General features: G+C 37.1%; 3 protein-coding genes across 4 annotated transcripts in view; 1 reads left to right on the top strand and 2 right to left on the bottom strand.

Moving 5' to 3' along the window:
* The window catches only part of LOC124424494 (cytochrome b-c1 complex subunit Rieske, mitochondrial), a 1,346-nt gene extending 482 nt beyond the window's left edge, over nucleotides 1-864 (bottom strand). The window contains exons 1-3 of the mRNA XM_046963641.1: nucleotides 568-864; nucleotides 175-327; nucleotides 1-105 (exon numbers count right to left, since the gene is read on the bottom strand). The exon at nucleotides 1-105 is cut by the window's left edge and continues 73 nt beyond it. Of these exons, the coding sequence (XP_046819597.1) occupies nucleotides 1-105; nucleotides 175-327; nucleotides 568-775 (466 nt within the window). The 5' untranslated portion in view covers nucleotides 776-864. The remainder of the gene's footprint in view (nucleotides 106-174; nucleotides 328-567) is intronic.
* Nucleotides 865-1,242: 378 nt separating this feature from the next.
* On the top strand, nucleotides 1,243-4,466 carry LOC124424496 (coiled-coil domain-containing protein 43). The gene is made up of 3 exons (XM_046963644.1): nucleotides 1,243-1,606; nucleotides 2,054-2,442; nucleotides 2,515-4,466. Exons 1-3 carry the CDS (start codon nucleotides 1,442-1,444, stop codon nucleotides 2,585-2,587), a joined length of 627 nt encoding a protein of 208 aa, XP_046819600.1. The 5' UTR covers nucleotides 1,243-1,441; the 3' UTR covers nucleotides 2,588-4,466.
* Nucleotides 3,258-19,270, bottom strand: part of LOC124424490 (dual specificity tyrosine-phosphorylation-regulated kinase mbk-2-like) — a 123,961-nt gene continuing 107,948 nt past the window's right edge. For both annotated transcript variants that reach the window (XM_046963623.1, XM_046963622.1), the window contains 8 exons: nucleotides 11,874-12,018; nucleotides 11,438-11,654; nucleotides 11,221-11,319; nucleotides 10,925-11,083; nucleotides 10,710-10,848; nucleotides 10,298-10,613; nucleotides 10,047-10,176; nucleotides 3,258-9,749 (listed from right to left, as the gene is read on the bottom strand). In XM_046963623.1, coding sequence (XP_046819579.1) covers nucleotides 9,206-9,749; nucleotides 10,047-10,176; nucleotides 10,298-10,613; nucleotides 10,710-10,848; nucleotides 10,925-11,083; nucleotides 11,221-11,319; nucleotides 11,438-11,654; nucleotides 11,874-12,018 — 1,749 coding nt within the window. In that variant the 3' untranslated portion in view covers nucleotides 3,258-9,205. The remainder of the gene's footprint in view (nucleotides 9,750-10,046; nucleotides 10,177-10,297; nucleotides 10,614-10,709; nucleotides 10,849-10,924; nucleotides 11,084-11,220; nucleotides 11,320-11,437; nucleotides 11,655-11,873; nucleotides 12,019-19,270) is intronic.

The raw sequence follows: 19,270 nt of genomic DNA on the forward strand, positions 1-19,270 counted from the left end.
TTACTTCTATCTTTGACAATGCCAATACGTCAGCACCTGCGCTTAAGGTTGCCACAAGCTCATTGACTATTGTTTTAGTCGAATAAGCGGCAGCTAAACCAGTACCTGTAAATAACATTTTTGATATAACGTAAGATCTATCGTATATTCTAAATAGATAGAGAGAGACTATACCCGCTGCTAAAACATAAGAAAATGTTTTTCTTGACCCAGCAGTTTCACGATTGCTTGCATATGAATCTTTAACATCATCTCTGCGATAGTGCGAGAAATCTGGTACTTGGATGTCGGTATGAGCCATACGAGACTGCTGTATTTGCGTGGGTGCTGTTTAAAGAAATATAAATTTAAGGCGTGAGACGTGTAAATTATGTATCAGTAATGTAATTTTCTACCTTTTCTCTTCTTTTTTTTTTTTTTTCTTTACCATAATCTATCGAAAGAAATCTACATAGTCGAGTTAATGTGCACTGAAGCGACGGTTATATAATCGAATGAAAAAGTTCAACGTATCGAAGAGACCAAAGTATCGTAATTTATGGAAATACGGAATGGATCAGGACCAACCTGAGATACTCGAGCTAACTCTTACAACTCCAGAAATAATGTTCTGCTGCATAGTATCACTTATCATAGGTATGACGGAAGCAGGAACGACAATTGGTGGTCTTTGAGCTTTACCAGTCGCAGCAACCGTTCTTCCTCCATTTGATACAACCGTCACCGTTGCCTTCAAATACGGTGAAATATTCGCAGATCTCGCGATCACATTCATTTTTACGCGAAGACAATACGCAAAAATGAACGGACAAGTAAGTCGCAAAATGCGAACGACTAAGAAGTGTTCTATCGAGCAGACGGCAACGCCATCTGCGAGGTGGTATGATCTAAAAGTAGACGTTACATAAAGTCACATTTTTTTTTCTCTTAACATTTTCTAAAAAAACTAAAATGATGGTGAATGAATTTTTTCATGAAAACAAGAAAATCCTCCAATCTCATTAATTCCATATTAAATGATCTCGTTTTGTTGAACGACAAAGGAAAAAAGTACGGCAGAATATATTCTTGATTTACGAACACGACGTAATAACGTCGGTACGAAATATATATCAATGGTACTTTTCGAGATACGATAGAGGGACCATTGCTGTTTATCGTTCAATTGTTCGTTTAATGAAAATAATATCTTAATGATGTATGTAAATATGATTTTTCAAAATATTCCATTCGTAGGAAGACGTGCGAGACAAATCTCTGTTTAGCTCGTCATCGTTTCTCTACAATTCCAGTGTATAAAAAACGTTCGTTTAAAGAAATAATAATTGAACGTATTCAATAACGTTTAAGCGTATTCTTATGAATAATTAAGAATGATAATAGTTGGTAATATAGGACAATTCGAGTGTTACCAATCAGAGGCGTTGGAAAAACGCCGAACATGGCGGTCGCGACGAATTCGTTTGATAGCTGGTTAAGCAAAAAATTACAAGCATTAAATACGGACGAGGGTGTTTTCGGATCTTACATCAAAGGAATATTGGAGGGCGATGAAACGGAGGATGAAAAAGTCGAGGCGCTTGAAAGCATACTCGCGGGCATAACGGTGAGGACGGCACGGATTGTAAGGTTAGAATGTGCTTGCTGTACGTAGACGAGAGATTTCTTAGCCGGTCAAAAATAGCAGAAGCTATGCGTTTATATGGCATGTACATTCTTAAAGAGATATAATACGAAAGTATCTTGCTTTGTGTAACATATGATTTCATTAGCATGGAATTTATTATTATCATTCTTTATTTTGTTTATTTCCTAACGTATCAGAAATAACTTGGAAATAATTTTTTATTAAATATATCATATGCGAGTATATATGTGTGTGTATTGCGGTATAATTGTACGCACAGAATGAAACGATAGGATGTTATATTGATGACACTTCAGCCAAAGGAGTTTATAAGTAGTTAATAAGAGGATAGAAAACTTGATACATATATTTATATATATTATATATATATATATATATATATATATATATATATATCTTTTGTAGGAGGACAATATAAGCAAGCATGTAACCGAAATCCTAAATGCTTGGGCAGAATGGTTACCAACGGAGGAAGTTGCCAGTCCTAATGTGCCAACAGAGGATGTCGATGTCAGATTGGCACGTATGCTTGAATCGCAGAGCCTTCCGACTACCATTCAAAGAAGTTACACGGAGGAGGAGAGGCGAATACGCGAGGCTATATTGGCCCAGTATAGTCAAATGTCCGATGAAGGTGATAGCGAGGGAGATGGGGAAGAAGACGGTGCTGGGGGTGGAGATTGCGGTATCGAAAAGAATTTGAATGCCGCTATTATAGCGCAACAAGAAAAAGAAAGGAAAGAGAAAGCAAAGTTAGAAAGTCAAAAAAAGAAAGAAAAGGATAAGGAAGATAGGTAAGCTTTTAATGCTCTCTTTATGCGCTCAATACAAGAGAGGAATATAATCGATACTTGTTTAAATTATAGAGAGAAACAGAAGCAATTAAAGGAAGAGAAAAAGGAGAAGCGCAAGACACAGAAAGGAGAGAGAAGAAGGTAGCACGATTGTGAAAAAATCGTACAGTCGCTTCCTCATTTTAAAACAAGTGGATCCCATTATGGGCTGATTTACTTATCCATGTTTCTCCTTTCGCATGCAAAAGTCTATCGTTCATTAATACCCCTCTTTTATTATCAGAAAGATACATATTTTAAGCGAATTATGTGACGCTTCTTCATCGAGATAATACGTACTTCATATTTCTTGTGGCATAATAGCGAATCTTCTCGTGCCTTCGGTCTATCTAATATACATTATCGTTCGGTGTAATCTCTCCTATCCATTTATCCTTTTTCTACTTTCTTTACGATATCGACGTTCCTTCCTATTATTTCGCGATTTCCATTCAGAGCTTGTATACGAGTAATATTCACAGCTCCGTTTTAAATTTTATAGTTAAAAAGTTGTTCCAACTATTGATGTATATACATATTGTACTTACTTGTATGCACAGCATACTGCCTTTTTTCTCTCTTTCTTTCTTGACTTTTTTTTTCTTTCTTTGTTTTTTTTTCTTTCTTTGTTTTTTTTTTTTCTATGATTAAACGAATCACGTATTTAATATGTTAAATAAACTGCTCTAATCGCTATAGAGAAATATTCTCTTTGGAATTATACCTCATTGAAATCCTTGCCATTAATTGGGATCAAACAACAAATTCAACCATCGTTCGCTATAATTTTCTTTATTAGTATATATTTACACACAAGATACCGAGTCGAAACCGAGTCATCTTGGTATTGCATTAATAATGAAAGACAAACGCAGTAAGATAAGAACAAACGAACAAATGATACAAAAGATGATGATGCTTCAGTATCGTATCATTACATATACTTTTCTTTATACTAATGTCATTATCATAATCGTTTATCGTTAGCAATTCTCTCTTGTTTGCTATAATTAAAATTGCAGGCATAAATTGACGACGATTCGCACTTACACGACGGTCTTACGCGTAACACAAGGGACCGTCCCGTCGTTTTAACGCGAAAATTACAAATCATCGTGCATCGTCTCTCGCAGCTCTCTCTCTCTCTCTCTCTACCTCCCTCCCTCCCTCCCTTTTTTCCTTCCTTTTTCTTTTTTCCTCTTTTCGATTCGTTCACATTCTTACTGACACGAATAAGAAAGAGAGAGAAAGAGAAAAAGAAAACGAAGGGTTGAAGATTGATCAACGGACTCCTTGGCAAATATGGAGGATGAAGGACAACCCGATAAAAAGAAGTTGATGGTTATAAGGATGGAGAGGAGAAAGAGAAAGAGAGAGAGAGAGAGAGAGAAACAAATGACCTTCAATCCTTCGTTTTCTCTCTCCGTTCATCTCGTCTTCGATTAAGGATCGGGACAAACGTTTCGTTCATTCTTCAAAGACGGAGCAACTCGTCAGGATCGATTATTCTACGCGACGCTCGTTCTAAAAAGATTCAGATGAAATAAGCCTCATTAAATACGCGCAAATTCAAAATGGCGTACAACTACCTCCTATGATTGTCCTTCTACTCTCGACGATGCCCTACTACACAAAGTAAAATGAAAGACGTTCGAAAGACCGGGTCGCGCATTTATTTATGTTCTTTTTCTTTTTTGATGATGTCGCTTGTCGAAACTCGAGAGAGAGCATCGAGGGATAAAAAGGGAGAGTGAAGTTTGTAGGAAGTGGTCGTGTCCTTCGTTCGCCCGACGATGATAGTTCATTTTCTTTCTTTTTTACCTATTCTCCTTAGAACGCGTCACGCATACAAGAGTTTTACTATCTAACTTTAAAGACGATCTATCCACGTTGTTAACTCGATAATTGGTTTTACAAACTGTTTTTTTTTTTTTTGCTTTTTTTTTTGTTTTTTTTTTTTTGTTTTTTTTTCTTCTAAGAAGATATACGCTAGAGCCTTTTACACGCACGCACGCTCGCTCGCACGCTGGAGGGGGGTTTTTTTTTTAATTCTTTTTCACAGAGACAATTTTTCTTCCCTATCTTTCTTCTGTTACACATTCGTTAAGACATATATGTCTCTAAGATCATGTTCGTCCCCTTTCAACTCGGATCACGTTCGTTCATAATAATTCAGGACTAGAGAGCAATCGCCCCTTTTTCATCCGCAATCTTGTTTTTTTTTTTTTTTTTTTCTTTTTTCTCTTTGTGCGGATCGATAAAAGTATTTTACTCTCTCTCTCTATCTCTCTCTCTCCCTCTCTCTTTCATCGCGCATTTTTCTTCCGTGTATGAAATCGGGATCGATACCATTATCAAATTTATTTTCATTCCTTTCTTTCTTTTCGGACCTACGCACGGATACACGTATATGACTGTGCGCGAATGCGTTTCTTCGACGCAGATTATACAACAGTGTCTCCTATACACATACAATTTGATCCCGCTGTATATAATAATGAACACAACTAAAAACTTAGGGCTGTACAATTATCCTTTTTGTTTTCTTCTTCCTCTTCTTCTTTTTCCTTTTTTGCTTTTGTTTAGGGTATCCCCGAGTTTTTATGGGGTTATATTACTTAATTTTCTATTATTTCTATGTTAATTACTAATATTTAACTCGTTTTTTGCTTGCGTGATTTCTCTTAATACATACTTGTATATAATATGTATATGCAAAGTAATACGCGCACAAGTGTGTATAATATATATGTATGGATATATTATATATACATGTACGCGTAAATATGATTCATTCTTTCACTCTTTTTCTCTCCCTCTCTCTTTCTTTCGGTCTTCTGTATTCTCTCTCTCTCTCTCTCTCTCTCATACACACACACAACACACATCATACGTACCTTTTTTCAAGGATCCGCGCATACACACATATTACTAAAACGTTATTTATACAGAATTTGATATCTCCCTTACTGTGTATGCTCGGTTTCCTTTTCATCTGTTCTTTTTTTTTTCGATTTCTTTCTTTCTAGTCACTAAGAACATTGAAGTTGCAAACTCCTCTCTTCGTTCGAGTTCATCGAACCCATCTCGCGAAAAGATATTCATTATTTCTTCATTTTTCTCCCCCCTTTCCCTTTCCTCGTTTAGATATTTCGCGAACAGCAAATTGAAGAACGCTGCGATAGAATTTATTAAAGAAAAATAAGGGGAACAGTAATTAGGCGTGATATAATAGACAACAACGATAAATAATGCCGGTAATTTTGTTGAATTACGAATACGTATGTATGTATGTATTCCCGTTGTACCATCGACATTCGCAATTTCTTTTCTTTTTTTTTCCTTTTCTTTCCTTTTTTTTTCTTTTTCTTCTCTTTTTTTTTTTTTTTTTTTTTTTTTTTTATTTATTTATTAAAAAAAGACTTCATTTTTATTCTTTTCTATTTTTGCAACGAACGCGGATTGTTTCAAATGACATATATACGACGATACGTGTTGAAAACTAATTTTCCGAGTAGCGCAGATTCGAAATTTTATTAAGTAAAGAAGAATTGGCTTCAATCGTGATAAAAATTAACGACACGGGGATAGGACGCGCGGTATAAGCTAAACTTGAACCTTTTCTAATTGGAGATCCGAGGAAACACGACGTAAGAGCCTAGAAGATCTGCGAACGTTTTGTCATTTTTATATGTATGTATAAATATACGCGATGAGAACGACACTAATTTGCAAGAACACGATTGATTTACGTCGTGATAATTGTGTGATGAAATTGTATACAATCAGTCAGTCTTGTTACAAGTACTTTGTTGTTTTATGTTTTACCGTACGAGTTTATTGTTACGATCACTTACTCATCTACTACTTTTTGTCTTTTCTTTCAATGGACACTCGAATAAGAAAGATGGTGGTCCACGAGAATTTAATTAAACTAACGATCAGTCGTGAAAAGATACTACGCGAATCGATCATTCGTTAACGTCTAATAAATCTTCTTCGAAGCCAATGGGGAGGGGTGAGAGGGATTTTAGGAAGATAAAAGGGAGAAATTAAAGGTGAAGAAATCAATGTCGTATGATCGTTCTCTAGCGCTGCTGATATTTGACGAAGCTTATTTTCTATAAGCCTCTTAATTGGACCGAAGAGCACAATTGGTCCGACTATATAATCGTATGAAATCGTATGAAATCGTATGAAATCGTATGAAATCGTATGAAAGTGTGAACGATCGAACGAGACGGACGAAGCATAAGTTCGAATAAGTTCGAAAAAGAAAAAGGAAAAAGATACGGAAGAAAAATGAATGAAATCCTCGATCGTTCGAGTCTCGATTGAAGGGGGCCAAATTCTTTCTCGAATTCTACTATGAATATTAAGCTCGGATATACAATCTTTCGTGGTTCTACGAACTTCGTTAAAATCGACGCATCTAAACGACATGAAAGTTAGACAAGTATTATAATCTCCCATTAAATCCATTCCGCGTTCTTAAAGACGACTGTTCCCTGGATATCTCATTGATTTTTGCGCCAACATCCAAAAAACGCTGGACGTCGATGAATAATCTCGGTGAATTAAAGTACAATCTTATAAAGTGTGATATCGCTTTTTACATAAGATATTGCGTTGTTAACGTATGACTGATAATATCATAATCGTACGAACAATAATGATAATAATATAATAATATAATAATAATATTAATATTAATTGTAGTAAAAGTAAGGATAATAGTGATGATGATAGTAATAATAATATTAATAATAACAATAATAATAAAAAAAGAAGCATTATTGATATAGATAAAGAAAAATTCAAATGATATGGAAATTTCAGTGAAATTGGCATTTTACGTATTCGATTACGCAAGCAAATCGCGTGCTACTCAGGAATATATATCGCAGACTTAATTAAAAGCTGTACAATCCTACAAGATAATATTAAACTCTTCGTCAATGTTAATCATCTCTTTCTGTCTCTCTCTCTCTCTCCCTCTCTCTCTCTCTCTCTCTCTCTCTCTCTCTTGCACACATTAATCATGTAATTATAATCTTGTAGCAATAAGCTTGTTTTTGCGATACTCATTATAAAGAAAATATTAGTGATTAATAGTAATGAAATCATTAACGATCGTTATTATTTCTTATTACCAAAGATCTAAATAAGACAGTGGTAGTTTAATATCACAATAAGACTACTACACAGGCCTCGCGAAACTGGGGCACGCTTCGTTTATTTATTTTTTTTTTTCTTTTTTATTTTTCACTTTAAGATTGCTCCTTTCAAATTCTCATTATTATTGATAGCGATTTTTTAGCAGCCGCTGATAGCTACGAAAAATTGCTCAGATCTTCTCGACGTGATGATAAAAAATAATCAGACGATAAAAAAGGAGCGATCTTTTGAAACGTCAAACACCACCTTTTTTATCTTCCTTATATATTTTCTCATCGCCATAAACAGTTACCTACTACAAGTAATTAAAAATCCATTCGACACACTACACGGACGATATCTTTAAATTATAGTAGAATATATTTAAGCTCGCCCTCGCGATCGCTTAAAAGGAAAAAATTATTATCTCGTTAGACCATCGATTAGCGCGACGTTATGCTTATATTGAATGATATCGCGCGATCACATCGATGAACCATTAATAGTTACTCTCCTTAGAGAACAATATGTCGATCATTCGGAATAATTTTTCAAAGTAATTTCTCAGTTTAATATCGATGATTTATACCGCGTGAAATCTCATGATATATTGACGCGTGAACTTTACCGTTAAATAAATATATTCCGGATGGAGGGAACACGATTGTTCCATTAAACGAGAAAATAATTTGATTGATACTCGAGTGACGTTACGGCATTTTAATTTAGGTTCCATCGTATTTCCAAGCGATGATCTAATAACGACATATCCCATGTACTTCGCTACGATCAGCCAAACGACGACGTTTGGATGTGCGATCTCGACCTCGTAGCTAGTTCGATATTAAGTGGGAGGGGCTGAGAATTTTATCGATAATATATATACATATATAAATATATATATATATATATATATATATATATATATATACATATATATATATATATACACACACAAACATCTTCTAAGCCCTTTTGGCATCGAGAACGTCAAGCGCGTTTACACGGGCCAGCCATTTCTAAGCGCACACACCATGTGCTCGCTCTCACCACGCGTTCCTACATTTCAACGACGACGTTCGATTTATCGAAACAATCAATTTTCCGATATTGCTCTTAGGAAATTGGAAAGCGTACTCTTTCCGAACTTAAGAAAAACTTCACTCGTTATCGATTGATAATGACTTTGTTTTGATGATACGCTATGATGATGACGAAAACGCGCTTTAATGATCGGTTTGAGTCGCCGATGATACTCTGCTCTCTTTTGAAATAACTCTTTATTAAATTTACCTGTTTCCTTCGCTTTCATTAACTTCTTGCACGATACTACCTCTACCCTATTGAGTAACATTCTTACTCGAAGCTTCAATTCTTTCTCCTATTCCACATGTACGACGCTACCCAGAATGTTGCCTTTCTTAGATCCACAAACTTTTAGCCGAGGGGAGCTAAGAAAAATTGCCAGCTAAAAATCGCTCAATCGTTCGATCTAAGAAAGAGAGGAAGGACGCAGAGAACGAACTCAAACGGAGGACGTTTAAAAGTGGCTAGCGTAAACCCGACTTCACAATATCGGTGGAAGGAAGGTTCCGGAGTCGTCGAGATTCGGGTCCAAGCTAGAAACTATGTCACCGGTCGAGGCGTGCCTGGACGTCGTTGTTTGAGCGCTACTGGCCAAGGCATGGCTACTCGCGCTACCATTTAACTTGCTCTTTACAACAAGACTGCTGCTACTCTTGGAATTGTCCGTTGTCGCTGCACCGCCGCTCTTCGAGTTTTCCGACGTGCCGACCCTCTTCATGTGTTTATCGTGCTTGAGGTAGAGAGCTAGGAGACTGTACGGAGCGTATTCCATGTTGGAAGGTAGCTGCAACGCTTCGCTGACCGTCAGGCGCGTTACAGTTTGCGCGTGAGATGATTGAGACGTTTCGACGACCGCTGCCGTAGCGTTGCTGTTGTTACCGTTGTTGCCATTTTTCGCGTTCACCGTCGACGACGTCATCGTCGACGACGACGACGACGACGAGGAGCTCGCATGAGAGAAAGAAGAGCTCAGCCACTCGTGGCGCACTGCCTCGTCGGGGGTCATGCGCTTCTTCGGATCCCACCTAAGGGAAATACAAAGCAAAATTTTTCTTTTTGTCTCTCTCTCTCTCTCTCTCTCTTGTTTTTTCTTTTTTCTTTCACGCTCGCCGATGCCAAGTGTTATCGTGGAGTAAGCCACCAACGCGGACATACTATCATCAATGTACTGTACTCTTGGTATTTTCTATGGCATCGTTCTAAGTTAAACCATTCTTTTTTTTTTTTTTTTTCAAGAGATTATCGCTATAGAACGAGTTCACAAATAATAAGTAGTTAGACAAATCCAATTTGGTGCTACGCAAACTTTGCGTACAACTTACTCGAGGCATCTGCTAACGAAGTCGACGAAATGTGTATCGGTACATCGGAGAACCATCGTTAAGTTTTTGCTGCCAGCCCATCTCTTTTTGCCCTTGCTGTTTGTCACGCATCGTGGAGTACCCTTCTGATCTGTAATATCGCAACATTTTCTTTCGTCAAGTATCATCATGTCACGCATATCCGTTCTTTTTCTTTTTCTTTCTGACCGAGAGAGTTCGATCCGACATTATCGGTTCTACATGATATTTACCGAAAAAGAGTCTGCGACGCGAAGCGTGACTGGTGATGTGTTCTGGAGGTAGCCCGAGTACCTCCATGATGCACGCGAGTTGTTCGATCTCATCCTCGCCCGGAAACAAAGGATATCCCGTATAAAGTTCGGCCAAAATACAACCCAAGCTCCACATATCGATCGGCGTACCGTACGGAAGACCGAGAATCACCTCTGGACTTCTATAAAACCTCGATTGAATGTACGTATATACACGCTGATGGCTATAACAGGAGGAGCCAAAGTCTATGACTTTGATCGAGCTGCTACCTCGTTGTTTCAAAAGTACGTTCTCCTGTAAAACGATCAAGTCCCATTCGATTATTAATAACTTTGATCCAACAACAATGTTAGGAGACGTATTACGTGTCCGAAATGAAAATTTAATTACCGGTTTCAAATCACAGTGTATGATATTTTCTCGATAGAGCAATCTCAAACAGCTAATCAGAGAGTTAGCGAATCGTCGTACCAGACTTAAACTGAATCCTTGGTAATTGTTCTTTTTGATTAGCTCGTACAGATTCAAACTGTAAATGTCCAAAATTCATTAAATTTCGTTCGCTCATGATTAAGATTAACTCTAATCATTCACATTTAATTTACCTCATTAATTCGAAACTGATGCATAAATGATTCCTGAAATAAAAATATTCTAACATGTGTATCACATTGTGCGACGCGTTGGCATCCAGATCCTTCTTCTTCAGATGCTCCAAGATTCTAACTTCGATTAGTGCTTGATGATGGAATCTCTTTTTGTTTCTACGAAAAAACACGCATGTTCGTCTTTAATATTGGGTGCCGAAATAAACAGGGGAATAAAAAAAAAAAAAAAAAAAAAAAATTAAAAATAAAAGAAATATACACATTTTCATTAAGAGTATGAACATTCCAAATACCTGATGATCTTGATCGCGATGTATTGACTCGCCTTATGATCGAATGCTCGAATCACCTGACCGAAACTTCCTTTTCCAATAACTTCTAGTATCTCGTATCTGCATATAAAGAAAAGAAAAGAAAAAAAAAAAAGAAAAAAATGTGCATTTTCAACGTAGAAAAGATTTCTACATACGAAAGTTATAGCGAAAAGGAGCAAGAGAAAATTCAACGTACCTGTAGGAAATGTGATCATGCAGGACTTTATTGTAGCTACCGTTTTCGTCATCGTAACCGCCGTTTTGCGATGCACCTTCCTCTCCGTGAATTTTATTCGCCGACAAACCCAAGTACCAAATCTCGGAATATTTTTCAATTTCTGCGCGCTCGAAATCCGGAAGTCGATATCCATAATACTTCACAGCTTCCTGAGGTGTCATAGGGAATTTGCCGCCTGATTTGTTGGAATAAAAAAAGAGAGGGGGAAAAAAAAAGAAAAAGAAATATTAAATAACTTTCACTTCAATGAAATCACTTACAAAAAGTGAGTGAAAAGGAGTATAAGAAGAGTAAATTGTTCGTTTATTGAATTGTTGAAGAGGGAAAAAAAGAAAAAAAAAAAAAAAAAGGAGATAAAAAAAAGAAGAAGAAACGACGAAAATTATCTACGTACCATGAAATTCATGAGAGTGTGTGATGGCACTGTGTGATTCGTGCATCGACATATTGTGAATGTTGTTGCTGGTAGAATTGTTTGCATTCTTGGCGTTCGATTTATCCACCCGCGTGGGCTTCGTATTGAAGAACGACGGTAATTTCTGAAACAGAGGAACATAAACGTACCGTCGTTAATTAAATGCACCGCTATGTTTGCCCGAGCGAAAATAAAACGGGAGGCTGTTCTTGGGTGTATAAGAAAGCTGCCGTTACTTTCTCTGCAAATAACGAGATTAAAATGCGTAAAAGCTGATCGTTCGGCGAACGAGCCGCATCGACTGCTAATTCCGAGGCATACTTTTGTCAAAAATTTTTTTCTTTTTCTTTTTTTGTCTTCGTCAACGGAATGACCCAAGGAAGGAAGCGCAATGGCTAAAAATAAGATTTATTCGAGGGCGCGCATAAGCACTTTGTACGAAGGGATTTGCAAAATGAAAAGAAAAGAAAAGAAAAGAAAAAAAAAGAACGTTGTTAATGTTATCTCGACCTAAAACCTTTCGGCTTCGAGAGCTCGCAGTGTAACTTTCAGATTTATTTACCCTCAAGAGCAATGGAAGCAACGTTTTCGCTGCAGTATTTTACAATCACCGAGTTTCTCGAGGGAAAGTGGGGAAGGCAGAGAGAAAGAGAGATATAGTGAAAGAGAGAAAGAGGGTTGAAAGAGCTCGCGTGTACGTGTTGGTCACGATAAATTCCGGCTGAAGCGTCAACGTTAATCTCCGAAAGAAGTTTCGGCCCTTAACGTTCCATCTGCTCGAAGGATCGTAAATCCTCCTATCCTCCGGCTGATATCGTGATAACTGATGTTCCTAAGATCGCTTCGTGATATCTTATATAGTATCCAAATATCCTATGACTAAATTATACTTTTATTCTCACTCTCATATCGATAGTCTTCAATTAGATACAATTTTTAAACAATAATAAAAATCAACGATCACAACGTTTCAACATTGAAGTATCAAAGATGCATCGCGGAACACTCGAGGCGGAAGCAAAACGTTAGAGTATATTTAAACAGAAGCCTCTGTCTGGATAAGCGAGTAAACGTAAATCACAGGAAAGGAAATAAATGATAAGAAGAAAAAGTCGCTCGGAGGATTCGTCAGAGTTTCTCGAAAGTAGAGTTGCATTTGAGAAAGTGGGACGGATCGAAGGCGGACATCTGCCCGGCCTGGATGACCGACCCTTTATTCTTCTTCTTCTTCTTCCTCTTTCTTCTTCATTGTCTATCTCTTTCTCTCCCTCTTTCCTCAAGAGAGTTTAATGACACGAAGACGGACGCGAGTTCTCTCGGTTATCTTCTTTGCTTTTTAAAGCGATAAAAATGTTCCTCTCGCGGACCACCTCCATCTTTTTTTTTCTCATCCTTTTCTTTTTTTTTCATTTTTTTTTTTATTTTTTTTTTGTTCTTTTTGTTCCTTCTTTTTCTTCGTAGAGAAGAGAAGCAGCATGCAGAAGGGCAGTCACCGACAGGCCGGCACTGAGGAACGTTATTCGAATGATAATTAACCGCGTACCGCTCGTTGTTCTTTGGAATAATCGTATGCTGGAGAGAAAGAGAGAAAGAGAGAGAGGGAAAGAAAGGGATGTAGGCAAGCGAGAAACTTACTAATTTGTCAAACGATGCTAATCTTTTACATTTTACAGAAAGATAATTTTCTAAAGAACAATATATTCTCCGTTAAGGTTACGATGTCGTGTAATTTTTTTCTAATACTCTCTTTCTCTCTCGCTTTTCTTTCTCACTTCTCTTCCTTTCAAATAGCCTAATAAACTTCTATATTTTATGTGAATGAATATAATAATAATGTAAATGTTACAACGTGGCGCCTTTAGAATATGTAACACCTGAGACATCGTCGATAATTATAATAGGGAAAATCATTCATCGGTGAAATATTTTTTTTTTTAAGCCACCGGTGAAAGCCAAACCATTCTACGTATATATGAGTGTAATTTAGAGCTAGCATATATAATTATATTGCCCATTACTAGAGATTAAGAAAAGAAAAGTATATACTGCTAATAGATAACGCTCGCTATCATAATTACTGGGCAAAGTATGGAGTGTTGCCTATCTATGGGCACGATATTTGCCTGGCTGAATCAAAGTGGTACACCAAGTATTAAGTAGGCTTCTTTCGATTTAAAAGCTTCGAATCTTCTTTACGATGGTCGTAAAATATCAAGCCAGATTATAAATTTCCCGTACGAGAAAGTTTACATACGGTCGAAAATATCTTTTATTGTAAAAGCTAAGTACGAGAGAGAGAGAGAGAGAGAGAGAGAGAGAGAGATTTATGCTCCTTGAGACGCCGTTTACGGAGTAACTCGAAATTCAATTTTTACGTACAGAGCTTTTTCAACATCGAGTGATGACTCATTATCGTCCATATTAACGAGCGGTCCAAAGAACGCATTTAGATCTTTATCGATAAGTTTGAAGATCTTATCGAAATGGACGATGGCGGAGTCGCTTTCTTTTCTTCTTCGTCGCAGATGCAGTAGTCACCGACGAAGAAACCGTCAACCGAGGTTGGCGCCGATTGATTGGGGTTAACGACAATTAAGGCCAGACGAATGTTGGCATAAATTTCTATCAAGGGGTCAGTATATAGTAAACGAGTGTTCTCACGAGTCGCGATCGAACGTGTCCTTCTCTTTGCGAGTAGAAATGAAAAAAGAAAAAAAAAAAAAAAGAAAATCAATTTTGTTTGTTATCAAGCGTCGAGAAATGTAATACTCGCTTATTAACGCTACATAGTAATAATTTGTAACGAAATTATTACGGGCAAAAATATGCGTCGTTAAAAAGAAGAAGAATAAAAAAAGGAAAAGAAATAAAATTATAGATCATTTATCAAACTGTATTTTCGAGTATCAAAAAGATGAGAGAATATATGCGCGGGATCGAAAATAAGAAAAAAAAAAAAATAAGAATAAAAATACAAATAAAAGAAAAATCCGATAAAAATGGAGATTTAGAATAGCGCTTTAAGAAATGCAAGGACTCTCTCTCTCTCTCTCTCTCTCTTCGGTGGGTAATGAAAAATTATGATCGACCACCCATCGCATATCTCGTGAATCGTGTTTACGCATAAACATTTGCACCCGAAGAACCGGGCGATAATATAAAGTAAAAAAATGAAATGAAAGGAAAAGAAAAAGAACAAGAGAAAGAAAAAAGAGAGGGAAAAAAAGAAAAGGAAGCGAGATAAACGTGGAAAAAGAGAAATAATATCGAGAGCGAGTTACGAGTACGCGTTTTACTCGGTCCATGCACCGACTCCTTTTCTTCTTTCTCTACTCTTTTTCTTCTTCTTCTTCTCGTTCGAGACCAGTCACCCATCTCTTTCTCTCTTTCCCTCTCTCACGAAGCGCCCTGACCAAGCGACATTGTTGAACGCGCTTAACGCGCTCATAAATAACGACGAGCACGCGATAGAGCTCCTTTGCGAGCAGCACAAACGCGCGCGCGCACACACAAATGTATATATACACATACGTATATATACGGGGCCGTATATACACATGAATGAGAGCGAGCCAAGGCAGCTCGCGCGTAACGAATTCAAATATACATTATATACGTGTGTGTGTGTGTGTGTGCGTGTGCGTGTGCGTGTAAACGTATGCGTTTGTTCGACCCTTGGAACACGAAAATCCTGAGACACGACATCCAAAACGAGTCTCTCTCCTTCGTCGATGTTGATTAGGCCACGGTTGGGACCCGTTTTCGTGGCGCAGCCGTTGCCTCAGGCTAAAAATCTCTCCATGGAAATTAATTGCACGAAGAAAACGATCGCTGAAATTCACGATAGCTCGCCGAAAGAACGTCTCTTTGTTTTTGTTTATTTTTTCTTTTGTATCAAATTAATACATAATATATCATTTTCAAGTGCGATCTTTTCTCCCTCAACGAGCCATTCTTAACGATCGTGAATATCATTTGGAAAAGTTTACACAGTTTCTAAAACATTCGATGAGAAAAAAAGAAGAAAAAAGAAAAAAAAAGAAAAAAGAACAAAAAAGAAAACGAGAGCTCGGAGCCTAGTTCGGGAATTATTTTTTCATCGCGTGTCAAATTCTACTTAGATATCTCGTACTCGTACACGTACAATATACACACACGTATACTTATCGTTTTACGAAAGAATAGTTACAATAATAATAATATGGAAAGAATGGGAAACGGTTGTAACGCTCGTGTACTTCTTTCTCCAAGGACGGACGCGTGCATTCTAGCATGGAACGAGGTACTCGATGTTATATGTTCCCCTAAACAGTGTAGAGATACATGCATGTACATGTGTCGCGCTACGTTCAAAAGTTTCTCTTTTTCACGGGATAACCATCCAAACGTCGAAATAAAACAGCGATTCTTCCAAGAAACTACGGGCCAACCCCTAATTGTTCTTGAAAAAGTATATTTCTTTTCTAATTTTCCTGAAAAGAAGAGGAACTGCCGTTACAATGTTTTTATCTTCGCTTATTACGTTAACTACTTTCTTAATTTAACGATACCCCGCCGCTTGGCTAGTGCCTGTTCGATGAATAAAAGAAACGAGAAACTACGGACATAACGATTTTCCCGTACGAATTATTTTCAATTTGATTTGAAAAGAAAGTCTATCGCGATACGAATACTATCACTTCCGACAGTTAATATTAACAGTTTTTATGCCTATTACTTAAGATAGATAGAAAATAGTTAGAAAATATTTAACTATTCGCATTTAAACCGAATACAGCACTTACGCACGCAATTTTCCAAGTTGGGTATGGTAAATGAGAAAAAGAAAATATATGAAATATTATTACCAAACAGCTGCGTTATTTTTTTTCTTTTTTATGGAAGACCCCTTGCCAAAGCAAGCGAGTATAGATATATCGTAGAAAAGTGACAAGTCCGATATATCCAAGCGTCTGTTTTCTCGATAGAGCTTATCGATCCTAGAAATAATCGTATACGACGCGTTACATACAATCATTCCTTGCACTCGAGTTACGTATATATGCGGTTTACCTTGTGACATCTCCGCGTTGCAGCCACGCGTGGTCCTTTCTAATGGCCTATTGGTACGTCTAATGCTAGAAAAGCGTTAGATTAATGCAACGCCCGCGCGTATATATATATATATATATATATATAAATATATGTATGTATGTATGTATGTAGGTACACGCATGAGTATCGATTCCAAAGTGTCAGCGAGTTATATCACATGTACGATACTTTTGAAAAAAATGAGACATGACCACGTGGGCGTCGTCTTTGCCTCGGAAGCACGTTAGAAAACGTCACCTGACGTAGATAACAGGAACTCGTTAACCTGCGACACCCTACGCACAACTACGATTAAATTCAACGCTTGAATAGCGACAAGATCGTGCAAGATCCTTTCATTTTCCTCTGTTAGAAACGTTTAAAAAGGTGTGAAACGTTAATAAAATCATTAATTATTCAGTCAATTAGCGTAAATCTTTGCAATAGTATATCATTGTCGAGTTATTTAATTATCTTTCTCGTTCTATCGTAAACCGATTGAATTAATTAATGAACGAATGAAAATCGCGTGGGAAGAATATTTTCTTCTTTGAAAGTACTTCGAGCCTTCTCTGGATTCTAAACGATGTTTCTATTACGTTCGATTTATCGCCACGGTAAATTGATCTTTCTAAAGTGAAAAGAGTAAGACGATAGCGTTGTTTCGATTTTCGTTCAAGGAACTACTAGTCATTGTAAAGCTGCTGCTAGTCTTCTTTGAACGTCCCACTCTCAAAAGGCCTCGTGTATATATATTTCATCCTCTCTCGAAGGTTTTCTTTTGATCGCGAGGCATTAGGATTTTTCTCGAATAATTTTAATCAAAATAAATCGATTTCATTATATACGAATAAACAACGTATATCCAATTTCCATTGGGTTTCATTCTCTTCTCCAAATCATGAGATCCCGTAAATAAATGGAAAGAAAGGATCGATTGTATGACCGAACGTCACCGCTTTGTTCCGCAAACATTAAAATAGCCATCGGCTGAAAGATTTCATTTGGCATCGAGCTAATAAAGACCAACGAAGAACCGTTCGGACAAGTGTTCTTTCAACTTGCCTACACGTAACTATATAAGTGTCGAGTTGGCAAAACGTCAGCATCCAACTTTGCTGATTTATTAATTGGATTTTTCGTATATCTCGCGCGCTGACCTCGAAGACAGGGTGATTCGAGATACATGGCCATTTCCCACACAAAAAGATGACGGTCGTGTATCGATGCCACTCTCTTACCGAACTTGATCTAGTTTCTATCTATTGACATTGACCGAATCTAAAAAATGACACACGAATGTTCGTAATCCAGCGCGATATTTCTACTGCGATTTTTCTTTGTTTTTTTTTTTTTTCTTTTCCCCATAAATTTTTAAGCAAGAAAATTAAAATATCTCGCGGATGAAATCGTCGTTATTTTCGACGAGAAGAAAGAAAAAGAAAAAAATATTTCTCTGATCCTCCTCTTTAATCTCCACCGATCATTCTTTATTCGTGGCTAATGAAGTTGATCATATCGCGGTCTTCTTTCATCCTTCTCAAAAAAGAAAGGCCGTTCGACAAAGTCACGTGGCCAGCCGTTAATTTAATTTTTATGGGTGTCGCACGGTAGGCGAGAGGAAAGTACTAGCCATACCAGACGATTCGCAGACAAGATTCTGAAATGGTTTGGCCCGCTCGAACGGTTCACGACCGACTCGAATACGACGATGAAATATTAAACAGAAACGGGAGCAACGTTCGATATTAGAAATTTTCGAATTTCCCGTGCAAGAAACTGACACGAGTAATAAGTCGTCGTAAAAAGTAACGAAGCGACACGAATCAAATATATTCTTTTATTGTTATTTATTTTTTCAACTTTCTCTATCTCTCTCTTTCCCTGTTTTTGTTTTTCTTTCTTCTCCGGCGATAAAAATGTCCAAGCGAAATTCGCAAAAGAATTACTGTCAAACACACACATATATATATATATATATATATATATATATATATATATATGCGTGTGTATACGCGTGTTTAATATATGAATATAAATGGGATATATTTTACCGCTCGAAAGAAAGTTTTATTGTTGGTTAACATTCGATGGATTAATGTTATATTCCAGAACGTCGGTGAACGGACAGGGAGAAAGATTTCTTCGACGAATAAAGTGAGAGAGAAAGATCAAGAACTCGTAGACGACATTTTTCCACTTCTCGCAGACAAAAGGTATCTAGGAGAAAGACCCAGTGTCTTCCCCTTCTTCCATTTTTTATCTTCTTTCTTCTCTCTTTTCTTCTCCGAGAGCCTGACCTC

This window comes from Vespa crabro, chromosome 5, assembly GCF_910589235.1.
Source record: "Vespa crabro chromosome 5, iyVesCrab1.2, whole genome shotgun sequence".
NCBI classification, from domain to species: Eukaryota; Metazoa; Arthropoda; class Insecta; order Hymenoptera; family Vespidae; genus Vespa; species Vespa crabro.

What these genes read in the sequence shown, in the direction of transcription:
- LOC124424496 (XM_046963644.1), top strand. Translation starts at nt 1,442, where the DNA reads ATGGCGGTCGCGACGAATTCGTTTGATAGCTGGTTAAGCAAAAAATTA. An exon ending in GCATACTCGCGGGCATAACG is followed by an intron (nt 1,607 to 2,053) that starts GTGAGGACGGCA and finishes TATCTTTTGTAG; the next exon opens with GAGGACAATATAAGCAAGCA. An exon ending in GAAAAGGATAAGGAAGATAG is followed by an intron (nt 2,443 to 2,514) that starts GTAAGCTTTTAA and finishes TTTAAATTATAG; the next exon opens with AGAGAAACAGAAGCAATTAA.